Consider the following 19,652-nt stretch of genomic DNA (forward strand, 5'->3'; position numbering starts at 1 on the left):
AGTGATTTCATACTTACTTGAACACAAAAGGACATATTCTTATCATCTGCAGGTGCAAATTTAGGGAGTACAATATGCTTTACTTTTCTTTAAATCTTTCCTTGCAATTATGCTAAATATCATTTCTATGAAATATTTTAAAATAAACAATAGCTAACACATACCTTTCAACGTCAAAAGGAAAGCAGAACTTTGGAACGCTATTCAGCACTTCCTGTAAATACAAGTAAAAGAAATAAAGTTAGGATTTTGAAAAGGCTTTTATCTGTAATTGCTAGCAAGCTAGCTTGCTTTAAAAAAAAAATACTCATAACAAATAATAAATTCAAGGAATATATGATTGCAAAAAATACAGCACACGTTCCTGGACTGAAATAATTGATTATTAAAAAGGAATTAAGTTTGTGCTTTGGCAGATTGCAAAGACAATGCCATAGAAGCCCCAGGAGGGAAAGGCCTGGCCTGAAGGGTATTAACACCCTTCACATCCCCGCTGGGATTCCCTTCAACAAGGCCATATGGATTTTACAAGAAGCACCACACCATATGGGTAAGCCACGTCTGCTGCTACTTGTACCACAGACTAGCCACAGGGACTTCTGACAGATCCTGGCTCAAAAATACAAATGTTGTTTCAATTAAAATGCAGGCAGAGAAAAGGGAATGAAGTTGGCAGCAGAATGAATTACAGAGAGGTATAACAACTCTATACATGTTCCACAGTCAAATGCTGAAAATGATGGAAGTCGTCTGCTGGCCCAAAGGAGAAATTTATATGATTAACCCTTTGGGTTTCACAAGCAAGGCTCGCTATTAATAAAGGGAAGGAGGGGGGAAACCACCGGATCTTCTTTCGTACCAGAATATGAAAGGATAATGTCACTCTTTCTTGCAGAATTTTATTTAAGAAGCTGTTTAGTGGCAAATAAAATGTGTTAATTAAAATATAAAAATGCTCTCAAAGTAGTCAACATTTTTCTTAAAAAAAAAAAAAAAAGTGAACTACCAGAGCAGTTAGCAGCAAATATTAAACAATGACCTTGCAAGATCCCAGAAAAGCAGGTTTTATTTCCTTGCTCCCAACTAGGAAAACAAACCCTCTGTGAAACGCTTCAGCTAAGAAGAGACAGTTGACGTCAACACAGTTGGTCAGCAAAGCTACAGAATTCCCTTTCCGCAGCAGACCAGCGGAGACAGGTATTTGGTATATACACGAGGTATCCCACAAGGTGTGTGTTTTCAGAAAAATGCATATTGATCGCAAATTTCCAGAGCTGCACATTGGGGTTTAAGAACTTGATCTAAGATGTTAGCACTCTCCAGCCTGAACTCTCTGTTTACTGCATATTGAACAGTCAACTCCCATTAGGGGAAATTATGTATTTAAATTCCTATACACCACAATGACTATTTACTTCAAACGTTTGCCTGGCTCAGTGGATAGTGTAAAACACGAAGAACCCATGCAAGTTAATCAGCAAGGGACAAATAGCTCAAGAAAAAGATGCCTCTGAATACAACGTGCATATGTTAGCTGCAGCATTTTAAAGGTATATGATGTGACCCAGTAACAGTACAAAATGGAAGAGTCAATTTTTCTAGAATTTCTAAGTCACGTAAGAGAGTTCAAGAAATCTTTGGCACTTTTAGTTTGTCAGCACCGATAAAGAGGAATCTGAAAGCCAGATATCGTGTCTTGAGAAAGGTTATTAACTTAATTATGAACTATAGCAGTACTTATAATATTTTCCAAAAGAAATTGCACAAGCACCATCCTGACCGCTGGGAGCGGCCACTGTGGAAGCATGAGGCACAACACACAAACAATGCGGGTAAACATTTTCATTTCTGTAGGCAGGAAACAAGCATACGTGATTCTGGTAGCAGTAACAGTAAACTTTAACAAAAGAATGCAAGCGCAACAGGCTAATCAAAAATTTTAAAGCAGGAATTTCCTAAACGTTTCCAATAGAGCTCCTAAAGCTTGTTTTTCCTGTTCCAAAGAAACAGTATTTTACACTATTTAAATTCTCTTTCCAAATCTGCACCTATTCTCACCCTATAGGAAGTCATTTTCTCCTTTAATACCAAGGATTTTAATTGCTGCCTGGCGAGCCTAGCACTGACTCAGAATTGGGTATGGAAATATATTCATTTATGTTCTCCATTGTATTCTTTCAGAATAAATTATCACACAAGAAAACAAAAACAAAACAAAACAAAACAAAACAAAAAAAACACCAAAAGGTATTAGCTCAATATTTTGACTAAACAACCTGAAAATTATGGGTATGTTTTGCAGCGTTTTCCAGGCTGAGCTGCAGGACAGCGTTTCCCCCAGCTCCGCTCCATCCCTCCCCCAGCCAGCACACGTGCACGCCAACTTCTGCAGAGCAGCCTCAGCTCGCTTCCCAACTGGCAGGAGCATCCCTCAGGGGACAAGTCTTTAAACCTCCGCACTCTTTAAAATTCAACCAGCCAGCAGGTCTATAGACTGGTGTATAAACAGTATAGACAAAAAAAAAAAAAAAAAAAAAAAAAATCCTCTCTCAGCTTATGTCAGTGACAAAGCAGCTCAGCAGTTGACTGCTGCTCCCCTGACAGCGTAAGCCGGGTTTACACAGATCAATAGATGGAAGTCCTACCTAGCTTCCAGGGCTCAGTTTTCTCCCTTAATTACAGGTGCTATTCAGATTTTTAAAATGGAAGAAAACAAGATGCCCCCAAGATGCTCCTAGACAAATTTAAAATGCAAATGACATTACATACGCATTCACACACACAGCCACTATTCGTGTACAATTACAGTTGATACTTTCAGTAACCACTCTATTGAATACAATTTGAGCTCCGTTTCCTAATGGGTCATCATTTTCAAGGATCCATAACTCAGCCAGGACTTCCTCTGGAGTCAACATAAGCACTCTCAGAAAAAGAGTAACGTATTTATTGTCTTTTATTTTCATAGCTTCACAAAAGTATGTGTTTCTTTCTCAAGACAAAGGGTTGTACAAGCATTCAGAAACTAAAATATCTTCGATTCACATGTCCCATGATTATTTCCTCCTCTGGTTTTCACAGTATTAGTGCTTTCAGAAATGGTCCCTGTGTCATAAAGGAAAGAAATTGTATGTAGGGGGGGAAAAGATAATGATGTTAAAAAAAAAAAAAGTTATCTATTTGTTTTCAAACACCAAGTAAACACCTACAGTTCAATACACAATTGAGTTTAATTGCTAAAAGTTAAAAGATAACTATCTCGCTCTTTATACAACCTCCAAGAGAAAGAAGAAAATCATAAAATTAATATCATGTGAACTGCAGCATGCTGCTTCCTTTGCAAAAAGCTTAAACAAAAATGGAAATGGTATTTAAGAAAGTATTTCCTTTATGCCTATAGCACAGCAGCGGAAACTTGCACTCTCACAGGCTCATGGTCCAGTGGTTTTATTAATTCACTTTCATCAATTGCACTACACAACTCCAGCCTGGCCTTGTCACGCTCACTGGCTCTACATTGAGATGATACTACAGAAGCCTAAAAAGTAAAAATTATTTAGCGTTCCTTGCTTATTTTGATACCCATACAGCTAATTCTGTGTACCATCATTTTATGAAGCTATGTAAATGTGGTAGAAGATGCTTCTGAACTTGTACACGTGAGTTTTCTGGAGAAAAGCTCCTGATAACTCACAATCTTGCCCTTCGGTGAAATTACTGGTTAGTCATTGTGGTTAGATTCAAGATATATATCATATTCCTTACTAACTAGAAAAAACAGGATTTTTTTTTTTATATAATATCACAGTCAATTGATACAAACATATGAAACCTTTATGGCTGTTCAGTATACGCTGTAGAGGACAGTGATTTGGGAGGATACTCGTTTCTTTTTCCACTTGAACAAGACACAATGGGATCTCACTACAGCTGGAAGAGGGTCCAGGAGCTGCTTCTACAGGAAAATTGCACCAGTTTTGATATATATTACAGAATCAGCTTATTAATGTATCTCTACACAGGTATGAGTGGGTTTTTTCACTTTAACTTATGCATTTCAACCAGTTACCTTTTTCTATGTGGATGAAGTCTGATGAATTGATAGAAATTAAGTTCATCACTTGATATTTTACATCACTGAAATAATTAAGTATTGAAGCTTAACCCGATTAATTTCAGAGGTTAGAAGGATGTGGTAACTACTCACCTCAGCATTTTTTTTTTTCTTATTGTAATATATTTTTCAGTTTGCATTTAAGTGGGGAGGGAAAAGAACCTGATTTTTTTCCAAGTGAATCCCTGTGAAAGGATTGAAAATCTTCCCTGATAGGAATATTTTAAGGTATCCAGAATACTGAGCCACTTCATAAATAGCGGTCTAGACACTGTTTTTTAAAAGAACGGCCTGTTGCTTCCAACTACTTCTGTGTTTATCTGCAGCATAAGACTGTTCCTCAAGCAAGGCAGGTGGGTTCTCCCCCAGGTCCATTCTACATATGGAAAGAGCATCTCAGGAGAAGAAAGGGAACAACCTTATACTGAGACACAGTGTCCATTCCAGAGACACATAAGGATACCTAGGGAAGAAATGGCCTAAATAAAATAGATAGTAACCAAGATATTTTCAGTTATTTAATTACATAATACAGACCAGGTTACCAAAATCATTCATATAAACTAGCACTCAAAAAACTATCTGCCTATCCTGATCTCTTTATTCTGTTTTGAGGCAGAAATAAGCCAAAGAAATAACAATTACAGGAGCGCAAACAAGCAGTCATCCACTTAGTTACAAAACGCTTTTGCACTTTTCCCCCCCATTATCCTTACTTCAACTGTTTTCTTTCTCAGTAACAATATTTTTCTAGCTTTTGTCTCTTATTTCTCTGCCTTATTTTTGTGAAGTCCTTTTCCCCCTGCACCTCTTCACTGGCGGGAAATTCTCTTTTTTGTCAGTCTTATCTTTATCATACCTACTTTATTAAACAGTCTCCTCTTTCTCTCCTTTTTGATAAAAGCTACTTGCCATTTTATTTTAGTATTTCATCTAATTGTCCTTCAAAACTCTTATTTTCTTCCTGCTAGGACTTCCTCTCCCTACTAAACTCTCTTTAAATGCCTTCTCTTGAAACACCCGACTGCGGGTCTCTTCTTCTGGTTCTTCTTACCAGTTTTTCCCTACTCAAACCTCCATCTCCAACTCCAATGTTCTCTCTTCTTCACTCTTAACCCAACTTGCTCTCTGATCTTTCCTCGAAGGGGACTCTATTTCACCATTCCTTACCATAGTTTTCAGTCATCCTGTGCCAGTCCAAACATACAAGAGATCTACTTGAGATTTAAGAGTGTCATGACAGGTATTTCTGACTCAAACCAGTGACTTCAGTGGGAATATTTAAATGCTTAAAGTTAAGCACAGATTTAGGTTCATTCCTAAATCAAAGCCAGGCTGCTTAGCATCTTGCAGCGTTAAGCCATTCATCATTGTGGCTCAACGAAGGTGAAATTCTAACGCTGCCACATAAAACAGCCGATGAAAAGGCAAGCTCTGTCCTCGCCACTGACTCTTCTTTTTCCTTCCTCTGAAGCTGCGCACACCCACAGCAGGGACTCATGCGAAGCCAGCAGCAGTAGTTATATTTCAAAGACTTAGCTCTTACCTCTGCTAAAAATCTCATCAGAAAATTGTAGCTACAATGAAGAAAGGCCCAAATGGTTTGAATAATAAAAAATTTTAATCTTAGATTACATTCAAAGAAAACCAAGGTCTAAAATATGGAAGTCATTATCAGGCCTCCATAACTCTTTTTATCCTCTATGTGCCTCTCTCAAAGTGCATCCATCACTCAGTGATTATCTAGTAGTTCTGCAGGGTAAAAAAAAAATAAAAAAAAATTATCAGCTGCTTTCTGAACATTTAAAGTAAAGAAGAACACAGAAATTAAATGCAAATGGTTTAGGGTGGAGATGCAAAGCTCTTAATAAATAAATAAATATCCACCTAAAGGTTAAAGAACTTCACTGTTGCAAGAATGAGCCATTAAATTACATGGCTTTTTTTTATTTTTTTAACCTTTTTTAAAAAGTCAGAAATGTCAAGTTTAAAATATGTTACCTATAATTTCCGTATTTGTTAAATAAAGTGTACATATAATTTAGAATTTTCATTTCAAGGCTACTTGTGTAGAAGAGACTGCAAAGCAGAAGCATACAACTATGTGACTCTAACAAGCTCTCTGCAACACAACCAACACCTTTCTTCAACCTTTATGAATCATTTGAAACAAAAAATTCTTCCAGACTTAGCAATGAGTCCCACTTTGTACACTAGAAAGAAACATAATCAGTAGTTAATTTTCTGTGGTTTTGCCTTCGGATATTTCAAATTTTCCTCTAGGTGTAAAGGCAAATTATGAAGAATTCACTGAAATTGTTCCAGAGAAATATTAATATTTAATAGCAATTACTAATTGGCTTGCTAGTCATATTTAAGGGGTAGTTCCACACAAGTCACATGCACATAGCACCATTTCATTTGCAGTACAACACCACAGGATGAATGCAGTCATGATATAAAATGGTGGGGGTAACACAACAACAGCATAACACAGGAATTTCAGTGCTGTGTGGATGGCCAAACACAGACCCATAGATGTGCCCACTAAGCTCTACCTGTTGCAATACTTCTGTTCCCAGAGGACAGAAAAGAATATTCGTGCAATACCTGCTCCCTCAAAACAGACCTCTTTTCATCTCACAATTTTCAGAGTAAGTTGTAGATAGCACTGTCTTTTCTGACACCTAATTCCATCTCAATACAGCTGACATGTAAGAGTTCATACATCACCGACAAACATATAAAGGGGAAGGTGATTCTGGACCATGTAGCAGAAGTTGTCACTAATGGATTCAAGAAAGATTAAAACTCCACTGAGCTGAGCTATGTGTACATTCCTACAATCATGGATCATTTTGACCCACAGAACACAAATTCTACTCCCCAGCTGAGGACAATTTTTGATCCTCTTTTAGCTGGCTCACACATAAACTACAACTGGAGAAGCCCTACAGCCTGCATCTGACATTCACAAGAATCAGGTTGCTCAGAAGGTTTAAACACCAAGCCTATTAGAAGGCTTGCTCTCTAGTAAGTGTCATGTTTTCATCTTTCTAAGGCTTATTCAGAGAAATATTTGTTGTCTGAAACAAATGAGAAGCTGAATACCTGCAAATGAGAAGGAGATTGCTTACAGAATTCCAATCAGAGTTAATTTTTCTTGTTCCTGCTCCCTATCTCTTCTCCACTTGGCCACCTCTCAGTTATGTGCCTCAGGGGAGAATGGAAGGCAGAAAAGTTTGCTTCACCTACCTGGCTCCTGCCAGACAAGCAGCTGAAGATTTTTGGTAGCTTAGCCTAGCTGCTCTGTGCTCTAAAGAGCAGTAAAGGCACAGTTAAATCATGAAGACAGAAGAGGTAGCAGGACAGATTCTAGACAACAAGTTAACAAGAAGATCTGGAGACCTTAAAGAAGGAAAATCACATAAGCAAGTAGCTATCATAGAGGTGGCCGTGGAGACCTGAAGGTCAGCGGTATCTGCTACTGAACTTATAGATGACTGTTGTAACATCACTTAGAACTAACAGTATGTTAAATACAGACTAAAATAAAAGAAAGAAAATTAATGCCTGGAACAGCGACATGACCAGGGTGCGGAACACTGACTGGAGGCACACTACAGGACGCTCTTGCCCTGTACAGCCAACTAAAGTTGGCATCCCAGGCAGTGCACATAAGACTTTACTGCTTTTAGAGCATCTTTTATAGGCACCTTTCAAGGAGAAAAGAACAAATGTATTAATTAACCCTGAGTACTTTAAAAGGCATTGTTAATCTCACTGTCCTGCAAGACTGAAGAATAAGGCTTCCTAAACAACCCCAGAGTAAGTTTAAAAATTACGAGATTTTTATTAAGTTACAAAAGGTTGGAGTCTCTATTTGTCTAATTATTCCTGAATCTCACCATGTAATCAGTTAAAAATAAAGCATATTTCAGCCACAGTTGTGTCCAGCATAGCACACAGGGATCCAGAGTTCATTGTCAAATAACAAGCTCAGTTACAAATAGCAGAATAGTTAAAACAATGTGAAGTTCAGCACAGGCTCATTTACCTGATTAAAAAAAAATCCCAACCTTCCTGGAACTCATAATAAAACCACAAAAATTGACAATGCTTTTATTCCCAAAGAATGTTGCCATTAGAATAAGCGTAGATTGAAATGTTACCATCTACTCCTATTACTTGCAGGGCAAACAAAACCAAGAGAAATAAGACTTCACCATACAGCTCTAAGCAAGCATATAACATTTGTATCCCACGCACCAATAAATAGTTTCCCCTTACTTCCCTGACTTATGTCAGGGAGACCATTATTCCCTAGGCAATATCAGAGCTGGGAAAAACAGGAAATATGCTCTTCTGACTCCACTCTTGAGATTACTATGTGGGCAATATTTAACTTTTAAGGTAGTATTTAATATCTTTAATAATTTCATTACATTTTGAACAAAAAAAAAAAAGACACAAGTATGACACAATTTTCTATCATCATGCAGTAGGGAAAAAGTGACTTTTTATTAATATACAATTTCAATGACAGCATCTCTAACATTATCTGGAAACTCAACAGAGAAATTGTCTTAAACTAGAGGTAAGGTAGACATCACTTTCAAAATCCAAAGATGTAAGTCTTTAGCCAGGTCAGAATCCACGTATCAACGTGCATAGCTAAGAGAGTGGCAATATGTGTTTCACTCAAGACGTCTTAAGATTTCCCACTGCTTACACCATCAGTTAAGATGTATCTTCGGCAGCAACACTGAGAACCTCCCGCACATCCTGTTCAGATGCTGTTTCTCCAGTGGTGAAAAAATAACCACCATGCAATAAAACACATATTAAAATTGGTTCTTATTGATTTGTTTTACCTGTTAGTTTTTTTTTCATTCCACCTTGGAATACGCTGATAGCTAAAGACAGAAATGAGCCTATTTGCAACATACCCAACTCTACCTATTCAATATATTGCTTTAAAGTGAAGTTTGCAGCCTCAGAAATGTCTGCAAAACAGTATCAAGCAATATTACAAGTAGAGCATAGTTGACAGTCAGGGCAAAAGGCTCCTATTTGCACGATTTTCTTCTTGATCATCAAGGAAAGAAATATTTAAAAGGAAAATTAACTGTAAAAGTATACTACATATAATAAATAGCTGAATTTCCATAAAACTAAAGATATACTGAAAAGAAGTCATAAAATTTCAAGCATGACAAACTGTTTCTTGATGACACTTGATACATTTCACATTCAACTCCAAGCTTATTTTGTTCTGAATATAGTCCAAATATTTGTTTTTCTCCATAATCCTAGCATTTCAGTGATAAGAGGTTGCCAAACTTTTAGATGTACAACCAGCAAACATTTTTGACAACTACTGAAATTCTTTCAAGTCACCAGTAAAAAAGTCAGGATTTTTCCACGCAACAGGTTTTTGCAGGCTGACAGGTAAAAAACTAACAAACAAAAAACTCCACCTTGTTTGAAATACCACTTCACACTTTCTGACTTCCTCAGTTTTCTAACCATTACGCTTTCAGCATAATTCAGCATATTTCAGAAGCAGAAGCAAACCAGCAAACATTATGACTACAACCATCAAATTGGGAACAGCAGCCTGAGCACGACATATGCAATTGCTCCTTTCTCTGAACTAAATCCTAAGCATAAATAAGAAGTCCTGCCTAAAAGACAAGTCCTGAAACAGAGAGTGTCTGCAAACAGTAGGATGTCATTCCTTGCCTAGAAAGCTTCTACTGAACAATTGGTCTGCCCAGTAAATATCCAGTACTGATGTACACAGAAACATCAGTAACAGATCTGCAGATTGCTTATATGCAAGAATTGGCCTGCTCAGGCTGGGGAGTGAAACAGTGTCTTATAATGCCAGGTGATGCTCTTCCAGAATAAGAACTTTGCACTGATTTGTTCATAGAACAGTCATACGGCATATGCCATGATGAAATGCCGATTTTGCTGGCAACTCAGAAACTTAAAAGTAGTTAATAAATTAGAGATCAAATAAGTTAATGAACAACTTGGGTGCCACGCCGAGAGAAAATACCTATAGTAGAGAGTGACTTATGCAGATAAATAAGGCAAAGACAGTCCAAAAGCTAAACCCTTGACTGGGCTCGTCCACCTCTAAATGTGCAGGCCTGTGGGGGAGAGGGCCAGCTCGCATGGCTGTATCAGTAGTAGGGGAAGTTGGGGAACCACAGTACGTTGTGAAGGGTAGTGAAACCGATTACATGTGTGGACTGAGTTTCCTGAGATAGAAGAATCTGTAGCCAAAAGAAAAGGAACTGAGAAAGGAAATCAGCTTCTAGGGAACCTGCTAGGATTATCATTTCGTAATTACAATTATTTTTTACATTTTTATAAAGGTAACGGTTGTTTCTTGTTTTACAAGCAGCATAGGTCAAATTCTAAGCCTTATCATAACATAGCTCAACAAGAATCACTTGTAGTAGTGTTTTTCAGTACTAAATTCAGATATTATCAACAGTGCTGAAAAATGGAAGAGAGATGAAACAACTTAGAGGGACAGAGAAGAAGCAAACAAGCATAATTTTAAAGTGCTAATGTATCCCTTGTGTTACCAGGTGCAGACAGATTACTAACTATCACAAAAAGCAAAATGCAACAGACACACAATTAAGATGTCTTTTTTGCCACACCATGTACATTCACTTTGCCTATGGCTGAGCCTGTCCAGACCTTCTGGCTCCCTGCTACAGCATCGTTACTAGAGGTTACTCTGCAAAGATTTCAGGTTGGTGTTTCTGCATGTGAGCATCCGTCAGTCACTTGAGCACAAAGTCAATCAGCTTAGCTTCGACCTCCAATATAGCATAAGCCAACTTTGAACAGCTCAGAGGAGGGGGAGGCAGCTTCCACCAGCAAGCTAGGCAGCACAAGCAGCTACAGCCAGGAAGATTTTCAGCTGCTTCACTTTGATCCAGAAGAATGAAACTGCCCATGCTCAGGGAAGACACAAATCTAAATGAAGTATTCACTGCACTTCCTGAAAATTAATAAATATCCTGTTCCTAAAGCAGGATTTCTCGATAAATTGAAAGAGGTCTTCCCTCTTCCTGACTTTAGGTCTAAAATTCAAGAACTGATGCAGAGTCTGCACTGGCCCAGTATGTTTTCTCTCATCGTGGCCATTAGTACCCAGTGAAAGACAAAGAACCGAGATAAGCATGCACTGTAACCTCAGAGACTGATTCCGCTTTTATTAATGACTGCAGACCGAAACTGACTTGCACAAAACCCCAAAACTTGACACCTCTGCATAGGAAAGAAGCAAATAGAGTCTACCAGCCAAGTACTTCACAATGCCTTGAAAACTTATACAGAAATAATGAGTATCAGAAATAATTACGTTCTCATGGATTAACGTGTTTCCCTTCCTGATCACCCACCTGGAGCTGCTTCACCTTCATTTATTCCTCATCCAAGATCCCAAACCATGTAGCCTGGATCACTCTGGCTGCAGCCCCCTAACCACCCTTGCCTTGCTTTTGCTGCTGGCAAAGTTCTCTGCTGCTCCAGTTCCTAATCTCAGTTCCATTAAGCCTCATTCTTTGGCACCAGAGTGCCCCGTTTCCTTGATTTAATCATACTTGGATTATGATACTTGATCCCAGTCCATTTCCTAACATAAGTAATATGTAAAATACAGTTATTTTATTTAACAAAATATAAACAAATTATTTGAAGTGACACTTCAAATACCTGTAGCAGTGAAAGTGAACCAATGTGCCCTCAAATGGTCTCCCAGTTCTGCAGAAAACTATCATCAAAAAAGGCAGAGAAAGAGCTAAGAATGAAACACAGAGTTCAGGAATACTGCATCCCGTACCAAACATAAAAAGCGGCTGAGCAAGTCAGGAGTTTCCTCAAAGAGCAGCCGTAAGCTTGAGACACAAGGGCAACGCTGAAAGTAAAACAGAGGTAACACATCAAAGATTAAAGTGGATGGAGGGTACTGAGCAAATAGATGAGAAAGTATAAGGTGGCACAGAATAAGGAATTAGGTGACATTAGACTGGAATATTCTGAGGGCAGTTGAGGTCAATCAACAACGACATCACACATTACAATTTGGCAGTCTTTCTGGAAGATGTTCCAAATGATTGTCATCACCGTTTCAGCCATCAGTTAATTTTTTCTTCTTTGGTTTGGCACATTGCTGAAGGCTGTAGGAATACGCCAAATCACTAACGGCTATTTTCAATAGGCTGATCCAGAATATCTGAAGGACAGTCAAATATTAATACTGTACTTATTTGAACAAACAGAGAAAGGAACATTTCTACAAAATGTAGTCCCCCAATATCACAGCTGTATGATTAATAAAAATGGCTAACATATGCATACAGTCTATTAAAATGCACATAATTTATTTGACTCAAAATGAAAACATATCTAACAAGTAATTCCATTCATCTGGCCCTTTTTCACCCAGCCTTAAGATATACAAATGCATGCCTTTTCACCAGAACACAGCAGCTGGGAATGAAAAGGAAAGCATTCAAATGATCATTTTCACATCATATTCCATCGTCTTTTCACCAGCTTCTCCCCAGTCTTTCTTTGAGTCCCATTCTGTTACAAGAGAGCTGCCTTTTAGATCAATTCATATTTCCATAATCCACACTGCTGTTTCTCCTCTCCTCCCCAGGGTGGACTAACCCCTGCATCCAGAACTATGGCTTACAACTGTCATTAAGACCTATAACAATAACAAGATAACAAAAGAGCTGGTAGAGATGAGGCTAGCCAGTACCATATGCTGATCAAGTTCAACATTTTTAACTTAAAAGCTCTATAAAACAAAACTGCCACAACTCTGAAAACAAGCGTATTTGATGTTGCCACCTGTCCTCAACATTTCAAGAAAGTTCCAAGTTTACAGTATTGGGCTTTTATGATTTTAAAAATAAAACTCTCCAAGATTTATTCTGTCTCTGTTGGGATGAATGAAAAAAAAATAATTGAGAATGCATCTTGGAATATTTACACCTCGAATGATGTAAGCGTTCAGTGATCCTGGGTGATCCCAGCATGTCTAGGTGGGCAGTTATTCCACAGAATATTTATCAGGACTAGACAGATCTTTTTTGCTCACACAGTGCAGTTTGCAACTATAAAATACAGCTCTGAATGTGTTCCTGCCAGTTGTGTATCAGCTATGATTCGCACAGACAGAAAGCATTGCTGCTTTACTCACACAGCATTCTTCAATAAAAACAGTATGTATTTCAAACACAAAGTGTCAGCAAATGATAGGAAACTATCTTAACCTGGTAAAGCTTACTCGCAATGCACAAAGTTGCCATCATCTCAGTTGGGTTAATTGTTTTCCTCAAAGTTAGACCAGGATTCAGGTTCCAAAATATCCTTAAACTAAACAATGACATGTAACATTTAGACAAACATACTCTTGAAAACTAGTAATCTCATTACATTGAGTCCTCCTTTGTCATACCAATGTACCCAAACACTAATCAAACTCATTAATACACAAGCAACAAAATCCCCAAACCCTTTTTAAGATTTACCGATAAAAACAAAAACACCAAAGCAAGCACCTATCTAGTTCGCATAAACATTTGAAACATGTATTTAATGCCTCATGTGAATAAAAGAACAAAGCCATCAAATGCAGAAAGCCTGAGATGTATCCCCTAACAGCATGCCTGCGGCCTTGAAAAGAGTGTAAACAGTCTCGTACCTCCTGGGCTCCTGCTGCTCTCTTAGCAGAGGACAGAGGAACACAGACTCACCACAACTGGCTTCCACAGATTATTTTGACCCAGACAACAGACTTTAGCTTGCTTCTTGAGATATTTTTTTTAAATAAAACTTGTGCTATTATTTAAATCTTAAAAAAAAAATAAAATAATATAACCTCTTTCATACTGACCTCATTATATAAATTGCTGCCATGATCCATGCAATTAAATATTCCATCCTGCAAGAAACTGAGCACTTTGACTCCAATCAGATATTCATTTAAGCCAGGCTTAACTTTCAATAGTTAATATACAAATTGAAAGTAAAGTGTGCAATTAGTGCTTTGCTGAGGAAGGCTAATGTATTAGTTCTTCATGGGATTTATCCCTTAAACAATTGATGTTCACAAACATGCATGTGTATCCATATGTTTTTATATATACAAATATTTTCACGTGAATCTGATAGATTTACATGTATAATATCAGGCTTTAGTAGTTGGATAAGGAGTTGGATATCATTACAGGATAAGGAGTAAGATTTATTGTTCACAATTCAGTGGTGACTTTTGCGTAATGTGATACATTAAAAATGAAACCCAGGTGTTATGATACAAAATTTGAGATAATAACACAAAAGGTGTTACAGTAACTTCATAGAAAACAGTAGAAATTCCTCACATGGGATGGCATATCCCTTACTGGTTACTCATCTGCAGGGTTTGGGAAAAGCCTGACATCAAAAGCAGATTGAGTCTGCTTGCCTTAGAAAGCAGAGAGCGAGAAAAGGTAAGATAAAATCTGCAACACAACTAACAATCTAATGCAGAGTCTCAATTCTTTCTCAACCCACACCTTCAGTCAACAACCCCTTGTCATATTTCATATCACTAAAGTGGCTTCTGGTAAGACCGTCTCTTGTCATATTAGCTATTTGCATCATCTTTCAGGTGAGATGTTTTTCGCCAGCAGAGAAATGGCAGATTAAAGAAAGAAATTATTATGTGATTAGAAGGGAGAATAATAATATCTATTCGATGATGGATCAGTTTTTCTACACAACATATACTCTGGGATCTATTGCAGATGGAAATCACTTTGGGCCAATAAGCAGTCAGATTTAGAAACACCGCAATTCTTACACAGCTAAAAATAATATCCAAAATAGTTGTAATCACTAACTTTGTAAGAAATATTAGACTTTGTATGATTCAAAGGTTAAGACAACACAGAAAGCAGCCCTGCCTTTGGCAGAGCCACTAACACCTGCTGGTGCTATCAGCAATGTGCTCTCATCCTTCCTTGTGCCAACACCGCTCCTTTGCCCAGGAATGTTTCAACCCTATGAAGTTTCCAAGAGCTTGAGTGGGTTTATTTCCAGAACAGCTAGGAATAGAGGCATCCTGGAGGCTTCTGGACACATCTGACATCAGTAGATCCTCACCACTGACTCCACAGCCAGCATCAGCAGATCTCAGTTCTGCTGGGTGACAGTAATTTCTGCAGATACACATTTTCGTTTTCAAGAGTTATGAAGTATTTCATTTTGGAAGCAAAAGTGTTGTTTTAATTTGGGTTGCTTCTCTGAAGCACTTAAAAAATACTTTATTTTTTAAAAATAACTACTGGATTTTTTTCCAGATACCATAGCGTTATTATTTTCTCCATATAGACTTCTGTTTGAAAATGAGCTTGTAGGGTTGAAATTAAACTCTAGCCTAACCAGTCTGATTAAACAAAATAAGAACTTCAAGATTAAAAACATATGCATCTTATCAGAAAAATCCCACTGAGCACAAGGGGAGTTTTGAACATACTACGAGACAGAGCCTCTAAGCACATACATCCAAACTATATTTTAAATAAAAATAATAGTCCATTAAATGGCTATAACCCATTCCTGATCCAAATATGAGCTTGTGAGGACAACCACAGAAGAGCTATATATGCTCAAATCAGGAATCTTCACATTTTTTTCTACAGTGCTTAGATTACTCGGAACTTTTTCAACATTGTCAAACTCACATTTATAGCATTAATGCCAGTACAATTGTAAATTGTAACTCTATGATGTCTCAAATGGATTAGCTCTTTCAGCTTTTGGGGTACTTTTAAATAAAGATATTCTTTGAAATGGTAGTGTGGTTCTTTGTACTTAGAATTCCAATATGAGTTCATTGTTTAATTGATAGTTTTGAGAGTCACTAAAAAGTGAATTACTCCCACCATCAAACAAACAAACAAACAAACAAAAAACAACAAAATCATGCAGCTTTCTGAAATACTGCTGGCAAAGAGAAGTATTTTTCATTTCCTGCCTTGAAGCATTACTTTTTTTTCTTTCCCCATTCGGTCTATTTCCCTTTTCCTTCTTATTTTGGCACCTGAAGAATTACCAGACAGAAAATAAGTGGTTCCCCTGCAGTCTTGGGAGATAAGAAAATCGACAATGAATCTTGAAAACTCTTTTGTGGTACCAAAACTGCACCTTAGTATTTCCTCTACTTAATGGACTGCGTGTGAGTAAGTGATTATGACAAATCACTAATCTTTTCTTTTTCCTGATCATCTGTAGTTTCTACATCCCATCCAAAACAGAAGGGATATTTCACAAAACAATATTTTGGAAAGTCAACATTTAAGAAAAAAGGAAACCAAAAGAAGAATACTGCCCAGCACAAAAGAAAATGGCAGGCCACAAGAATGAGAGAGAGGATTAGGGATGAGTAAGCATCGGAAAGTTCAGGCATACTGAGAGGACAAATGTGAGAAGGAGGAGGAATATATCAAAATGGCTTAGACAAGTTTTCTTTGCATTATGAAAGCAACAAAAAGGTGACATGATAAACTGTAGAAAAATTCAGGAAGAGAGGAAAATATTTTGCCCACTGTTATCACATCACTGTGCAAACAGACAGCCCTTAGATTTTAGGAAAGATGATTCTTTGGGATACATCCAAAAACTAACTCACACATTTTACATTTAAAATAGAAATGACTGGAAAATAGAATGGAGAATATTCTTTTTCTTTTTTTTCCTTTTTTTTTTTTTTTTTTAAATATTGTCCCCACAAACCTTAATTGAAATTAGCCTTGATAGTTTCAGTGAGATCTCATTTTTTAAAAAAATTAAATCTGGTAGATATTCAGGTCTCAAATCCAAACCTACAAAGTTCAACATGCGTGCACACACACACACACGCGCACAGAAGGTTTCTGCTGATTCAACTTGACTACTTGGCTCAGGGGGTTGCTACAGAAGCTGCTATACATTCTGTTCAAATCCAGTGGTTCTAATATGAAAATTTTCCTTGCAAGGATGAAGATTAAAACATGCTGTTTTCCAGGAACACAAGCAATCTACCTGAAACACTAGATTCCCTACACTGCTGAGATACAATGTGCAGGCATCGGTCTTTGAGAGCCCAAAGGCAGAGAGCTGCCTGAGGACTGGTTTTTATAGATTAGGTACGTCTATTGCATCCTTGTATGATCCCCCTCCAGTCTTTAGTAGGCTTCATCTTCTAATCATTTTTCTACACCAGCTGTTCTTTGAATAACCTTCGACTTACTGAATAAGCTCCCATTTTTCTTCATACATAATTTGTTTTTTTTTTTTCTTTTTTAAGCTCAAGTCTTTCTTAGGGAAAAGAAAAAGAACAAAACAAACTAGGAAAAAAAAAAGAATTTAAATGACAAAGATGATGATCATTCTGCAGCCAGGAAAATTATCAAAACTTGCTGCAAGTCTAGCTAAGAATATATAACAGCACACATTGCTCATGTACCATTTATCACTATCTTACAAGCTGCACATGTTTCTGACTGATGCTATTCCCTAACCAGACATCCTACCTTCTATGTTTGTATATTTATCCCTTTCATCATGAATCATGTTATAGCTGTCTTTATAGAACCTTGTATCATTGATTTAAAAAAAAAAAAAAAAATCAACAATTTATCAAGATCTACTGTACAAAAATATTTCCAGATCATCCATTGTGGTGGTATTATCAATGAAGAATATGTTTGACTCAGTATCGGTCTAAAAAGAAGAGCAAAGAGAGACACTGAGTCAGAGATATTTATTCTCTTTAGTGTTTTTATGTATTTTTGTTTATGAAAATAAAAATATTCCCATGAAGAAACTCATCTAAAAGTTGCTGAAATAATAAAATTTAATAGTTTCATCAGAATTTAATAACTCTAATTGAGTTAGTCCGGGGGGGAACTAACACACTAATTAATAGCTTAGCTATCACTACGAACAGTGAAATAATCGATCAGTCCTGTACATATAAACTTTCCTTTGAGGATTAATTATAGGTAGAGGCTAGGATTTTCATGCTTTCAAAATCAGTAAGTTTAGATCATTGTCTCTTACAAAGGTCTGAGGATTTTTTTTTCCCAAGCAAATAACCAGAGCATCTCTAAAATATTATTAAATAATTATATAAAATCTTGCATTGTAGAAGATTAAAGGAATGGGACGCACAGGTTCTGACATTAAGAGGACATGCACATGCAGCTCTTCAACTTTTTTGTTGACACAATTTATAACATCAACGTTTGGCAAAGTTTTGTTGACAAATTTTCCATGTTTTCAGTCCTACACCTGATAAAAACCCAACACTTCCAACAGAAACCGCTTATAAAGTTCTCCATATCAAAAACAAGCTGATAAAGAGAATTAGTATGATATACAGTGCTCTACAACTGCCATTGCATATTCCTGTCACAAACACATTCTAATCACCAAGCCACCAGTTGGGTGAAGACTTCCTCCCTGCTATCATTAGCATCTGCCTCTCCACAGCTGAACAGAGCTTTTTTATTATTATTCTAACATAAAAAAAAGTTCAATCTCATGTTTCCAACCTGGTCTCCAAAGTCCTCCGGGAACTTCCACAGTACCACTGGATCTGTAAATAATTGACAGACAGCATTAATCAGAGGCAAAGGAACAGAGTATTACAGTCAGAGTACATTAATATTAAAGAGAGGGTCAGCTTAGCGTCAAGCTTTGAGGCAAGTGCAAAAATGTATCTAAAAAACTAAGGAAGATATTGGATTATTAGAAAGACATTTCATATTTATGAAACTATGTTTATTGTTTTACATACAGTAGCAGGTTATAACGTACCAAACTACTTTCATATTCAACTCTTTCTTTTTAACCTTTGAGTACTTCAATTTTTAAGCATGTGTTAAATTTTCACATTTTAATTTAATTAAGAAATGAAGTGATATAAAACCTCTTTCCATCCAAGGAAAAAAAAGATGAAACATGATAAGAAGGGGAAACCACAGATCTCTATGAGGTATAGAAAAGTGTCATTTGTGATTTTAAAGATAGTACCAATGTAACCAGCACTCTCACGGAACAGTTTAGAAGAGCTAGCACATTAGAGTATTTTCTGTTCAGAGCCATTTATAAATAAACATTTCAATAATACAAAAAACGAATTATGGTCTCCATCCCCCCCAAAGCTTTTAATCTCCTGTGATACAAAACCTTCCCGAGGTGCTACTGTTAAACTGTATCACAAACACCCATGAAGCTTCACAGCGCTTCTATACAACAGATTAGCAGCAGCAGCATTTGTCCATGTGTTAAAAGAGAAATTACTTGTCTTCCTGCAAGGGATACCCCTGGTCGGTGCCAAATCCTGGACTAGAAGGAGAGCTCTCCAATTTCTGCTCGTGTCTCAGCCAATGTCAGGCAGATCCTCCCGCAGCTGACCACGTGGCCAACGACAGCTCTGGGTGCCAGAGGGCAGCGAAACGAA

General features: G+C 37.2%; 1 protein-coding gene across 1 annotated transcript in view; it reads right to left on the reverse strand.

The window, feature by feature from the left end:
• The window catches only part of DENND1B (DENN domain containing 1B), a gene marked incomplete at its 3' end in the record, with an annotated part of 159,598 nt that overhangs the window by 101,440 nt on the left and 38,506 nt on the right, over positions 1–19,652 (reverse strand). The window contains exons 3-4 of the mRNA XM_082483579.1: positions 18,742–18,785; positions 165–214 (exon numbers count right to left, since the gene is read on the reverse strand). Of these exons, the coding sequence (XP_082339705.1) occupies positions 165–214; positions 18,742–18,785 (94 nt within the window). The remainder of the gene's footprint in view (positions 1–164; positions 215–18,741; positions 18,786–19,652) is intronic.

This window comes from Vanellus vanellus (assembly GCF_965231255.1).
Source record: "Vanellus vanellus genome assembly, chromosome: 5".
In the NCBI taxonomy this organism is placed as follows: Eukaryota; Metazoa; Chordata; class Aves; order Charadriiformes; family Charadriidae; genus Vanellus; species Vanellus vanellus.